The sequence below is a fragment of the Cydia splendana genome, chromosome 7 (assembly GCF_910591565.1).
Source record: "Cydia splendana chromosome 7, ilCydSple1.2, whole genome shotgun sequence".
NCBI classification, from domain to species: domain Eukaryota; kingdom Metazoa; phylum Arthropoda; class Insecta; order Lepidoptera; family Tortricidae; genus Cydia; species Cydia splendana.
In genome coordinates, this window is record NC_085966.1 from 22,949,807 (window position 1) to 22,962,349 (window position 12,543).

Below are 12,543 nucleotides of genomic sequence, written 5' to 3' on the forward strand. Positions count from 1 at the left end.
TAGGATATGTCAAATATTACGTCTAGATACCTATAACGTAACGTGGGTTAGTATCATAATGGTCAAAAACGCAGGTCGTCTACAGCGTCAACTCACCTAAAAATCATTTGGGCAAATTGGCAGATAGTCTAAAACGTAAGCGGCCTATAAAGCAACTCGTCTAAAATGAACCCGATAAATAAAGTGGTTTGTCCGATATGTAACTAGTCACTTTGCCTTAGGATCATCTAGAACAATTCACAAATAGGTTAAAAAGTAACTGATCGATAAAGCAACTCGTCTTAAATTGGACACTTGAATAGTATATTAGAGTATATTCAGTTGACAGCTTTTCAATAAGTGTCATTCCATTAAGACGAGTTACTTCTTGGGCGTCATGCTATTTAGACCACATACATTTTAGACGAATTGCTTTGTCGGCGACCAGCTATTTAGACCATATGCATGTAAGACGATTTGATAATACGACAGTAGACGAAATCATTTTGTGACGAGTTGCTTCATGGACCGCTTATGTTTTAGACTATCTGCAAATTTGCCCAAATGATTTTTAGGTGAGTTGACGCTGTAGACGACATGCGTTTTTGACGCAGTAACGTGACGTAATATTTGACGTATCTTAAAGTTCGAATAGGGCCGAAAGACTATACATAATTTAACAATTTGTTATGGACGTTATGGTTTTTAATCGGTTTTGATACAACCTCGACGATCGTCTTGGTGACTGGCGCGCATCTCACGCACGAATTTACTTCATTTCGGATTCGGATGCATTCAGCTTGAGTAATCTACAAGGTCGTATCAAAATAATAACAAGTTGTTAAATCTGAATCGGGCTCTTGAGAAAGATTTTAACTTCAAGAGAAGTTGGCAGCCAAGTCGCATTTACTTTTTATATAACTATATCTTTAATTTATTACAGTGCTGTGTTTCACTTACGCTGAATTTGTGCATTTAAATTACTTGGTATTTTGCAAAATTATCATGAACACGAGAAGTGAAAATGATATTTTAGGATTGGTGACGTTATCGTAAATTAGTTTCGCGTCAGGCGCTCGACTGCGTCCAAAGCAGAATTCACTTCAAAATATTTCAGCTACATAGTAAAATGTATGATGAAATGTTCTTAATAGAATTGATGACATTCAACTTTTCCTCAAACTAATGTACTTACGCTCTTTTTAACGACGAATAAAAACATTGAAAATCTCGACTTCTTAATTTGGTCGGGTTATTGTTCGCCGATAACTTTGGCCGATAACTTCACACCGGTCAAAATATAACAGGTGTGTAAACATTTCAATTAAAAACCACACGTACCTCGCTGGCATCCAGTCGAATTTAACACTATATTCTGAAATATCGCGAAATTGTAAAATGGATTAGAATAGAGAGCGTTTATTCGAACCAAAATAAATAAAAGAAGAAAACAATACGTAGGTAACATAACAACCGTCTCTTTTTGGCCCAGTGGTTGACTGGTAGAGAATGCCTTATGGCATTAAGTCCACCATTTGTACCTATAATTTATGTGCAACAAATTTTAAATAAATAAATAATATATTATAAGCCACGACATGGTCCCGACTCGGCATAATGCTAGCCTGCCGTGTCACGCGCATCTCATGTAACTTTAAAAGTTGAGTTTCGAGATAATTACGTTTAAAGTTTTAATGATTCAAATGCTGTTGTCGTTGACGGTTCATCGTAATTTTTATAATCTACATGTAGGAAATATTGTCACAGAATAGGAACTTTAATTTTTTTTTCGTATAATTGAATAGTTTTCATTTTATTCAAGTTAAATGGTTCCGCATGATAAACTCTTCCATACTATAGTGGTCACACGAAGTCTTGTAAGTCAAGTTACATGACATACGCGTGATCAGACGTGACACGTATTACTTTACCAATATTGTTGTCGTATAAACCAAGCGCTCGGCCAGTCATGCCTAACTCCGGTAACTTAAGAAAAGATGGTGATATTTTGGTTGTGTCAGACATGCAACTCAAGTTAACTGAGTTGTGCCTGACGCCATCGGCAAAAAAATGAAGTTACATGAGTTAGTCATATGCCTTTCTTAGTAAATAATGAAGATTTTAAAATTTTTCTTTTAGAAGATATATATTTAATGGTTTTTAAGACGATTTAGACTGGTTATCCATAACTCATGTAACTCGAGTTAACAGAGTTGGGCGTGATACGGCAGGCCTGGCTGGGCTAGCGCTGATCTTCCGTCGGGGCCATGATCTTGTACAGCACGAAGTAATACAATGTATAAAACAAATAATAAAAGACACGTCATCATTATCACACTAGCAAAACACAACAAAGTATGGGTCGTGGTTCACGTCTACTACAATTATTAAAAGTAATTTGACATGAATATTCAAGTAGGTAACATATAGGTACCTATATCTGGTACTACAGTAGTCTTCGTTGCTAGATTGTAACACCAAGTAATTAGAGCGAGTAGAAGTTTTACACACAAAATTTCTACGCATTGCCATTCCAAACTAAAGATAAAACTAAGCTTTATTCCATACCGTACGAGTTTATTATGTTGTACATAGCTAACGTTGTAAGTTCTAAGAAAGTCATTCATACACGCCGGGGTTCGAACCCGCGATCTTTGGTTTTAAAGTCTCGCACCTTTCAGCGAAAGTAAGGACGCTAACCATAAATAATTTCATAAATAAATTTTACAAAAATCTTTGTGCTTGCGTCCTTACTTTAGGTCACGAACGCTCTTTATTTCTATTAAATACCAGAGCACCTAATATAAAAAACCTAAAAAACCACTAAGTCTTCCCCGTATTTAATTAAGTGTATAAACTTCCAACCTTTCGCGTTACAAGATTAAAAATCCCATTTGTTAAGAAAACTTCTAATTAGAAATCTAGGGCAGGATTTTTAATTACAACTTTCTACAGCCCCGCAATGTATGCAATGAGTTCCAAATTAGTTCTAAACTTCAATCGCAGGCGTATAGGATGAAGTTGACTCATTAAATTTCATTTCAAAGGCGCGTAACTGATACGAGATGGATAATTTAGATATTGGAGTTAGGAAACTCATTAAGTGAGCTTAGATATTTAAGTGCAAAGTGGGCAAGCGTTGGTTCGTACTTTATTACTTGATAAGTGGGAAATTGAAACAGCTAAGAGTTATATTCTACAAAGTGAACGCGTACTTATTTTCTATAAGTAAATCTGTAAAAGTGCATCAACACCGCAGTTAACTTTTGTGGAGCAACACTCTGCAACACGGTAACATTAGATAAACAGTTACTTCCCAAAAATTAACTGCTGTATGGATGCACTTTAAAGCAAACTTACGTGAAAATCAAAAGTGAAATTTAATCAAAATGCTTATTTCAAACTTAATTAAAACTGGCATAATTTATAGTATCGCTTATTATCTAATAAGCGATACTGAAAAGATTTCAAGGACCCTATTCATCATTTAATTTATTGATGTTACAGGCCAATGATTCATATAAATTTCGCAACACAGCCATCATATGTTATAATCACCCAATCCTATCTTAGCTGATTTCCACCATACCAACTAGTTCTACAGGTCTACGAGTAAGATTTTTGTCTGTTGTGTAGCAGATCAAAATATAGCGATATCTCCTTCAAAGTGAAATATACCTACACGAGACATCTATATACCTGATATTACGTCTGTGAGTACCACATACATACGTGTAAGCCGAATTGAAAGTGAAGACACAAGTACAATACCCCAGGGCCATATCAAAGGGTAACGTAAGGTAACGTCAAAAGATTTGAGAGGTCCAATAATGGAACGGGTTGGTCTTTTATCTCCAATGAATATTCGATCAAAGGCAAGTATTTTTATTGTCCTGACGTAATTCTAGTCTGTTGTTCGAGGTATTGTGATGTTTCATATTGTTTTTTTCATGTAGGTATAATTTCCAATTTAGATTTGGTGTTATGGTTTTATCGTTTTTGTTTTATTTGTTCTGTACAAAATGAAATCAAAGATATCAAATAAAACGTGGCTCAATGAGGTACTATACAATTTTCTGCCTGTAAAGTAATGCAAGAACATAAAATATTTCGAGGTAAATTTTTATTAACTTATATACATTGCCGGCATAAACGGCATCGCCCTCACGAGAGTCACTCGCTTCAAATATCTCGGGCACATTGTTAGTGACGATCTGAAGGACGATGCCGATATGGAACCAGAGCGAAGAGCATTGTGCGTGAGGGCGAACATGCTGGCCCGCAGGTTTGATAAGTGTTCAAATGCAGTGAAAATTACATTACTCAAGACATACTGCTCTCGTCTTTTCACACTGGCAGCCTGCGGATCCGATATACCCAAAAGTCATACAATGCTATTAGGGTGCAGTACAACAATGCCTTTAGGATGCTGATTGGCCTGTCCAAATTCTGCAGCGCATCAACCATGTTCGCGGAGTCACGCACAGATGGATTTGCAGCAATTTTGCGCAAAAAAGCAGCGTCTCTGTTGAGCAGGACAAGGGACAGCCCAAACAGCATCCTAAAGATGATTGCTGATCATGTGTGTGGTCCTGTAATTAATGAAATAATTTTAAATGTAAAGTCAAATTTAGCTTTTAAGTACTAACATTATTTTTAAGAATGTACTAACAAAAATAAGATCATTGTTATCAGATAATTTTATTAGTATTATGAGTTTAATTATTACGCGCCCAACGCTACATGTAATAAACAGCGGATATTATAGCTTACATTATTATGTACACATTACATGTTGACATTATTATGTCAAACAAAGATTTCAATAATAAAATCCCGCATTGCATAAATGAGAAGTTATTGGTAAGGAGGATCAGTGCGGATCTAAAACATTTGCAGAAAAAAAATCTTTAAACATCATTAATTAATTTTGTCACATCAACTGCAACAAGTTCCACGTCTGACTCAACTATATTTCTTCTAGGTTCCAAGCATAGAATGACCGTGTCGTCCCGCGGCTTCCGCCACTCCCTATCGCTGCTCGTCGCTGGCGTGTCACGTGCTGACGCGGGCGCGTACCGCTGCGGCGCCGAGAACGCCTACGGGCGTGCACATGCCGAATTATTGCTGCACAGTAAGTGGCGTCATTAACTCGTCACTGTACAACAATTGACGTCACTCCCTATCGCTGCTCGTCACTGGCGTGTCACGCGCTGACGCGAGTGCGTACCGCTCCGGCGCCGAGAACGCTTACGGGCGTGCACATGCCGAATTATTGCTGCACAGTAAGTGGCGTCGTCATTAACTCGTCGCTGTACAATAAGTGACGTCACTCCCTATCGCTGCTCGTCACTGGCGTGTCACGCGCTGACCGGTCGCACACTGGACTAATAATGCACAGTAAGTGACGTCACTCTGCAGGTTACATCCAAAACTAAAGACAGCAGCGACGTATCTGCTGCAGCTTTGACGCGGGCGGCGTCATTGTCATATCCTTCATGAATTGCGTCGCTGTCGTTGCCGCATTGCGGTCGCAACTAGAAAATTATATACAGTGAAAACTGCAGACAATTTAAGGTATTACTTAATTAGGATAGAATTTATGTACATAATCTTCAGAAGGTACAGTATAACTAGAATATGGGTAGGCATAAGTTATCAGTGTTATCACTATCAACTTGGAAATTAACACTCATAAAAATAAGTTTTGAACGACGAATGAAATGATTGAAATTTGAAAGTTGTAATTGCACTCATATTCACTGTTATCATTCGATTGCAGACCGTTGGTTCTTTATTTCATGATATCGGAGAGAAGATTATTAAATATATTTTGATTTAGAGTAGGTACTGATTGATATTATTTTCAATACTTATATTCGTATTTGTAAGAAAGGGATAATAGTTATTTGTTTTACAAGGGGGCAAAGTTGTTGTTTAACCGCTCATGCTAATATTGATACCCGAGCAAGCGAAAGATTCCAAAATGGAATCTAAAGCGTTGCGAGGGTTTCAAAGCACGAGGGTTAAACAAAATTTGCCCCCAAGTGAAACACAAAATTTTTCACCACACCAACCCGAAGTAAATATTAAATGTAAAATATTAAACAAAATCAAACCAAATCAATTCAAATGAATGTTATTAAATATTTATCATCCAAAATCATCTTCTTTAAAAGTCAATTCTACCAGCAAACATAAGAAACCAACTCAAAATTTGCATTTGATTACTTTGCCTCACATGTGAATTACTGATAGAAAAGTGCAACAGCTTTGCTATCCGTTTCTGAAGTGCAAAGTAAGCCTTTCCGAGTTGGTGTGGTGAAAAAATAATATTACTACGAGTACATAATTAAGGCATATTTTACGATAAGCGGTAATTATATTTTCTTACACCTCTTTTTGTTTCAGCGTTAACAACAACGACGACGACAACGACAACAACAACCACGACAACGACAACTACAACCACCACGCCGCCACCCACCACCACCACTATGTTCTGTAAGTTGAATGATTCTTCTTCTTCCTCGAATTTCCTTCTTCTTTCTCCGCATGAGGTCGTTATTTTGTGCCTTCCTAACAATAGGCGCCTTTGTAGATCCCTGGCAGGCCTTCTTTACAATCTCCACCCAGCTGTCAGTGGATGTCCACTTCCCCGTCCTCCATCCACCATGCCAACGGAACCATAATGCGCTTTTCAAGGTTGTCCGGCTCTGCCGTGTCACACGCATCTCGTGTAACTTTAAAAGTTGAGTTTCGAGATAATTACGTTTAAAGTTTTAAAGATTCAAATGCTGTTATCGTTGACGGTTCGTCGTATTTTTTTTATTTTTTCTAATCTACATGTAGGAAATATGGTCACAGATTAGGCCCTTTAATTTTTTTTCGCATTATTGAATAGTTTTCATTTTATTCGAATTAAATGATTTCGCATGATCAACCCTTCCATACTATAGTGGTCACACGAAGTCATGTAAGTCAAGTTACATGACATACGCGTGATCAAACGTGACACGTTTTACTATACCAATATTGTTGTCGTATAAATCAAGCGCTCGGCCAGTCATGCCTAACTCCGGTAACTTAAGAAACAATGTTGATATTTTGGTTGTGTCAGTCATACAACTCAAGTTAACTGAGTTGTGCCTGACGCCATCGGCAAAAAAATGAAGTTACATGAGTTTAGCCATATGCTTTTCTCAGTAAATAATGAAGATTTTCAAATTTTTCTTTTAGAAGATATATATTTAATGGTTTTTAAGACGATTTAGACTGGTTATCCGTAACTCATGTAACTCGAGTTAACGGAGTTTGGCGTGACACGGCAGGGCTCCCTTCTGGCCCCGTGTCCAAAGTAGTTAAGGAATTATACATATAGATTAAGTACATTAATGTACAATTGAAATTCAAGTACAATTGAATTATTAAACAAGGCCGTTTCCTTTTTTTGCGAAACTTCCAGGGGCCAATTGACAATCCCATAAAGAAGACTGTAAAGTAAATGAAAATCGAAATAATCACGATACTTTTCGTTCTTATCTGTCATCACTCACCAAAATTCCCAACATGGATTCATCAAAATGCATATAACCTATAACCTAAACCTACCTACGCGCAATTGGAAATACTTTTGTGTTTACACATTTGATGCAACTTATTCCTGCTTCTGTATACTAACCCAAAAAACAAATAAATGTAAACTAACAAATAAAATTACGTTGTAAAATAAAAAACGACCAGACGTAAAATCAAATCAGTGCCTTTAAAAGCTAGTCACAATCTCACAGTGACTAGCGTCGTAATATCACAATGGCTTCAAGGCGGCCGCTAATGGAATCAGCTGTTTGCACTCTCGGATATGAGCCACTATATCTACATAACGTACTGTTGCTAGAAAATAGTGATGGGACAATAATAGGAATATTTTCAGTCTAGGGAATATTTTCGCGTAGCCGGCAATATCACTGTGCCATGGCGGCCGCTAGGGGTATCAGCTGTTTGCTGTACTAAAACTTTTTAATTTAATTTATTTTTTGGGGATAACAAACAACCAATGCAATACAATATGTTACAGATGGTGTTACATTATAAGTATTGTTTTATGTACAGTCAACAACGTTATCCACAACGTTACGTACGGTACGTAATAAGGTGAGGTAAGGTATAATTCTTAAATACACCAAATGGAAACCACACTTTTGATTGTGTTTCCTTTTTTATTATCTGAAATATTAATTATCTTTTACGGAAAGTTCCCAAAGAAAAATATTTCTAGGAATGGAATAACCTCACCCACATCACTAGCAGGAAGGCACTAAGAATGAATGAAAGCCATATATTGCGAATGCCTGTTGGACTGCATAATTCTCCCGCAAGTATAGTAAAACACTTTTATTGCACGTAAAAGAACAGGATACCTAATTAACAAGCTTCGTTCGTATAAAGGAGGATTTACACCACATAAAGGATCTCTTTTAATTTAAATTAGGTACGCTTGAATACAGTTATACGAAGAACTTCATATGAGATTCAAAAAGTAGCATGGGTTAGCATAATTGTTACTGATGAATTCTCAATATAACTTCTCAATATAACAATATAACTCCGGTGCCGTTAAGATAGAACATTTTTTCGGTAGATGTCGCTATGATTTCCTTCCCTAAGGTATGAAAATAAATGTAAAAAGGGTCAATTCGCTCGCTTCTAGTAATTTTCGTTAGCTCAGTTGGTTGCAATATTGCTTGCGAAAAATTGCAGTATCTCTTGTCGACGACCTGTAATATTATAACTACTTAGTAATGTACTATGAGTTGTTGCCTACACTTAGATCTGTATGTAGTAACGTTGTTAGTTGCTATACACATAGTATGAGCAAAATTTAAATGACTTTTGTGCTATAGTTATAACTTCCTCACTGGTAATGAACCTACGAGTATTTACTTACTGTTCTAGAAAGGGGTTTATCGTAAAAGTTGAAAATGAATTCGTAAAGGGAACTCACAGTCAAGTGGAACTTGCTCGTTTGTGGGAAAAGTTAAAGTTACGCTGCAATTTCATTTAACTGAGTATGAAGAAAAAACTATTATAATGAAATCGGAACACTTGAACTTTTTTATGTTTCCCACGAAACGTTAAGCATGGAACACTTAAATTAATTCATTTCAGTTCCTATCCGTCTTGTCACAATTATTTATTGAACTTTGACAAGACAAATTATGGGACAGGACTAAATGATCGCATCTTCTGATAAATGAATTAAGTTGATAAAATAATATTTAAGTAGCCAAGATTTTTATTTTTTACCTTATAAGTTTTTTTTCATATATATACTTGGTCAAGCAGATCTTGTCAGTAGAAAAAGGCGGCAAATTTGAAAAATGTAGGCGCGAAGTGATAACGTCCCATAGAAAATTTGAATTTCGCGCCTTTTTTTACTGACAAGATTTGCTTGACCATCTATAACTACTCGAGTCCTTCTAGTCTTCAATAAAAGTTTACTTTCATACCTCTTACGAGTCAAGGGTGTTAAATAACAATGTAATATAATGAAGATCTATTCGTTATGAATTAGAATTACTAAACTTCTTAAGTGATTGATACCATTCCAATATTATGATAGGTATTGGTCAATCACTTAGATTTTCGGCAGACCTCAACGGATCTCTATTGTTTCCCAAAAAGTTTTAAGTCATAATGTATTGTTTATCCGAATTTTCGTTAGCCATAATTTATTTGGTTCAGAAACTCGTAACTTTTAACTCAGGATTGCCATAAAACAAACCTAACCTAACCTATCTATAGGATAACCTTACGAAAATCCTGAAAAGTTAACGATTTCAGTTTTAGGACTAATGATAATATGACAATGACCCCGTCCTCAACACATGCTGATTTCCGTAATCAGATTACGTCCTAGTGGGGTTTGTAAGGAACAAGTTTGTTTTCAGATGACGTAGAGCAACACTTGGAGCAACTGCACCGAGGGGTCCTGGAGGACCCTGCTCTGGGGGACCCCTACATTGTGCTCAGCCAACACCAGATGCAGAACCTTGGTAAGCGAACTCACTTGTCCACTGTTTTCAGTGTATTTGGGCTCTAATTGAAACGATATTGAAAAGTCAAAAATCGTTCTCTAATGTCTCTTGCATACTAGAGCAATAGAGAGGCAGATAACGATTTTCGGTTTTTCGATGTTGGTGGTAGGCCCTCTGCGTCTGAACCCGACTTTAAAGTGATAAAAAAAGAATACTACTATAAGCATCACATTTTCATTGACATTATTAGACGTTTATGGAGGCACTTCCAGCCCCAGTTCCTGCAAAATCTGTACAATATTACCAGTTTTTCCTTATGATTCGTTAAATCGTATTGTTTTCCTATTATCCAAATTTAGAAGGAAAAATAAAATACAATAACTATTTAATTCACTAAGAAATCTTAGATCTGATGATCCACAATATTAATACCTGAGTATAGGTGAAACAACAGACGATCTTATTAATAATATCGTCTAAGAGCTAGAAGACAACCAAAATACATGTCCTATAGAAGCGATAATCGCGTAAAATCCTAAAGCGTCTCCAATAGCAATCCGTAATAATACCACAGGGATTGGAGACGCCACGCCGTCTTAAAACTATTTGTTATTTCCACACTTGAGCACGCTGAATCCTGCACTGTTCAATTTCAAAAGCTTTATATTTCATTTCATTTCACAGCCAAGTAAAGTAAGGACTTAGTTGAGACAAATGTGTAACTTGGAGTGGAGTAACTCGGCTGCATTTGTTCTTTAGACCGCGGTGATATTTTGTCACGGAAACTTCAGGAATGGGGATGTTTAAGTTGTTAAAATATGAGAAAATTACCGCGCTTCGTGTTGTTTCTGTAGCTCTCATTTTAACATTTACGCTTCCTGCTGAACATCTCATAAGTTTGTCAGAATAGTGAAATATTTCCAAGCCAAAATTTTATTGTAGTCTGTAATTTTTGGAGGTATATTGTAAGGAGTTTATCTTTGCTGTGTAGTTGACTTATTTCGAACTCGGTCTCAGTTCCATTCATTTTGTCCTATTAACTCAACTCAACTTCTGTTATATAGATAGAGCTGAATATTTGAGGAAAGCGGTTCAGTAAGTCCGCGACTCAACTACTACTTACTTTCTATAACATTGAAAATCTTCAGCTGTTCTTGTCTTCCAGACATGGCAACAACGATATGACCAGAGGCCGGGCGCGGCGCCCCATGGAGCGAAGGCTGGCCGCCGCTCGCCGGCCGCGCCGCGCGCCCCGCACTCCTCTGGGCCCCCCTCCTCGCACTGCTCTCAGCGGCGTGATGGTGCGCGCGCAATTAGACTTGGTGGCCGTTGTGTTTGTAAATGGGTTGGAAATGTTTTGGTTATGTTGATCGAGAATATAAAATTAAATAGTTTAAGAGGTGAGGAGATAGTTAAACTTGCAGCAATTTGAGTGTGTATCGATTCCGTTGGGAGTGAGCTATGTTTATATTAATTTATTTATATGTGGATACCAACAGTTAGTGAATATACTATGTAAATAAAGGCAAGTAGGTATAAAGTTTGGATAGGAATCGATATTATTCTGCGGACGTATGATGAACACTATTATTGATGAGATAAGAATATAATATAAGTAGGTAGAATAACGTTACTTTATAACAACGCTCGATACATAGAGAAAGATTATTTAAAATATCATATCATTATCACATCGATAAATTTATGCATCGTACGGCCGTTGGATAAACTCAGAGATGTAAAATATAAAATACTTAAAGAGTATTTTTAGTTAATTCGCTTTACGAATTTTATATATTTTCAGTGTTAAGCTATTGGTACATTAAGATGTTCGCTGTACATAATTTTGCACAGATCTAGTCATATCAGATAGAACACGGGGAAATTGTCATTTGTATAATAAGTATACGTACCCCTCGTCCTGATTAGGCTTAATTAAAATTAAATGGTGATGATATAAGACAGTTTGGTTTATTTTTATTCTTTAAAGTTGTATGTAAAAACAGAGTTGAATTCAATTCTTGACAGATATTCGTGACCTTGAATATTATTGAGGATGAAAACTATTATTCATACAACTTGCAATAAAAAAACAGAAGTGCTCAAAGTAGCGAATTAAAAAACGCGTCAAATTTATCTGCCACGCCACCCTATAAAACGTTTCCAAGTAGATACAAATCTCTACAGTTTGCATTCAGAAGTATCAGTTACATTCTAATTGTTCTATATATAGAGATATATCAGTCGAATCCCACTTTTGAAGTTGAATATAGATAAACGATAACGCAGATTAACGATACTATAGACCGACCGCTTAACTGAGTCCTCGCCTGCGCGGTGGCGGTGACTAAAGGGGGGCCCCACTGATTAACAGTCCGCCGGACGGTATCGGCCTGTCAGTTAGAACAAAATTTTGACAGTTCCGAACAACTGTCAGGCCGATACCGTCCGGCGGACTGTTAATCAGTGGGCCCCTTAGTGGCGGGGAAGATGCGGGCGGCAGGCGTACGGCGCCCGCACCTTCCCT

The 12,543-nt window shown here is 36.9% G+C and overlaps 1 protein-coding gene across 1 annotated transcript in view; it reads left to right on the forward strand.

The window, feature by feature from the left end:
- LOC134792275 (lachesin-like) overlaps window positions 1-12,276 on the forward strand; it is a 90,622-nt gene extending 78,346 nt beyond the window's left edge. Inside the window, exons 7-10 of the mRNA XM_063763545.1 lie at window positions 4,964-5,113; window positions 6,391-6,483; window positions 9,930-10,034; window positions 11,182-12,276. Of these exons, the coding sequence (XP_063619615.1) occupies window positions 4,964-5,113; window positions 6,391-6,483; window positions 9,930-10,034; window positions 11,182-11,201 (368 nt within the window). The 3' untranslated portion in view covers window positions 11,202-12,276. The remainder of the gene's footprint in view (window positions 1-4,963; window positions 5,114-6,390; window positions 6,484-9,929; window positions 10,035-11,181) is intronic.
- The last annotated feature ends 267 nt before the right edge of the window (window positions 12,277-12,543 follow it).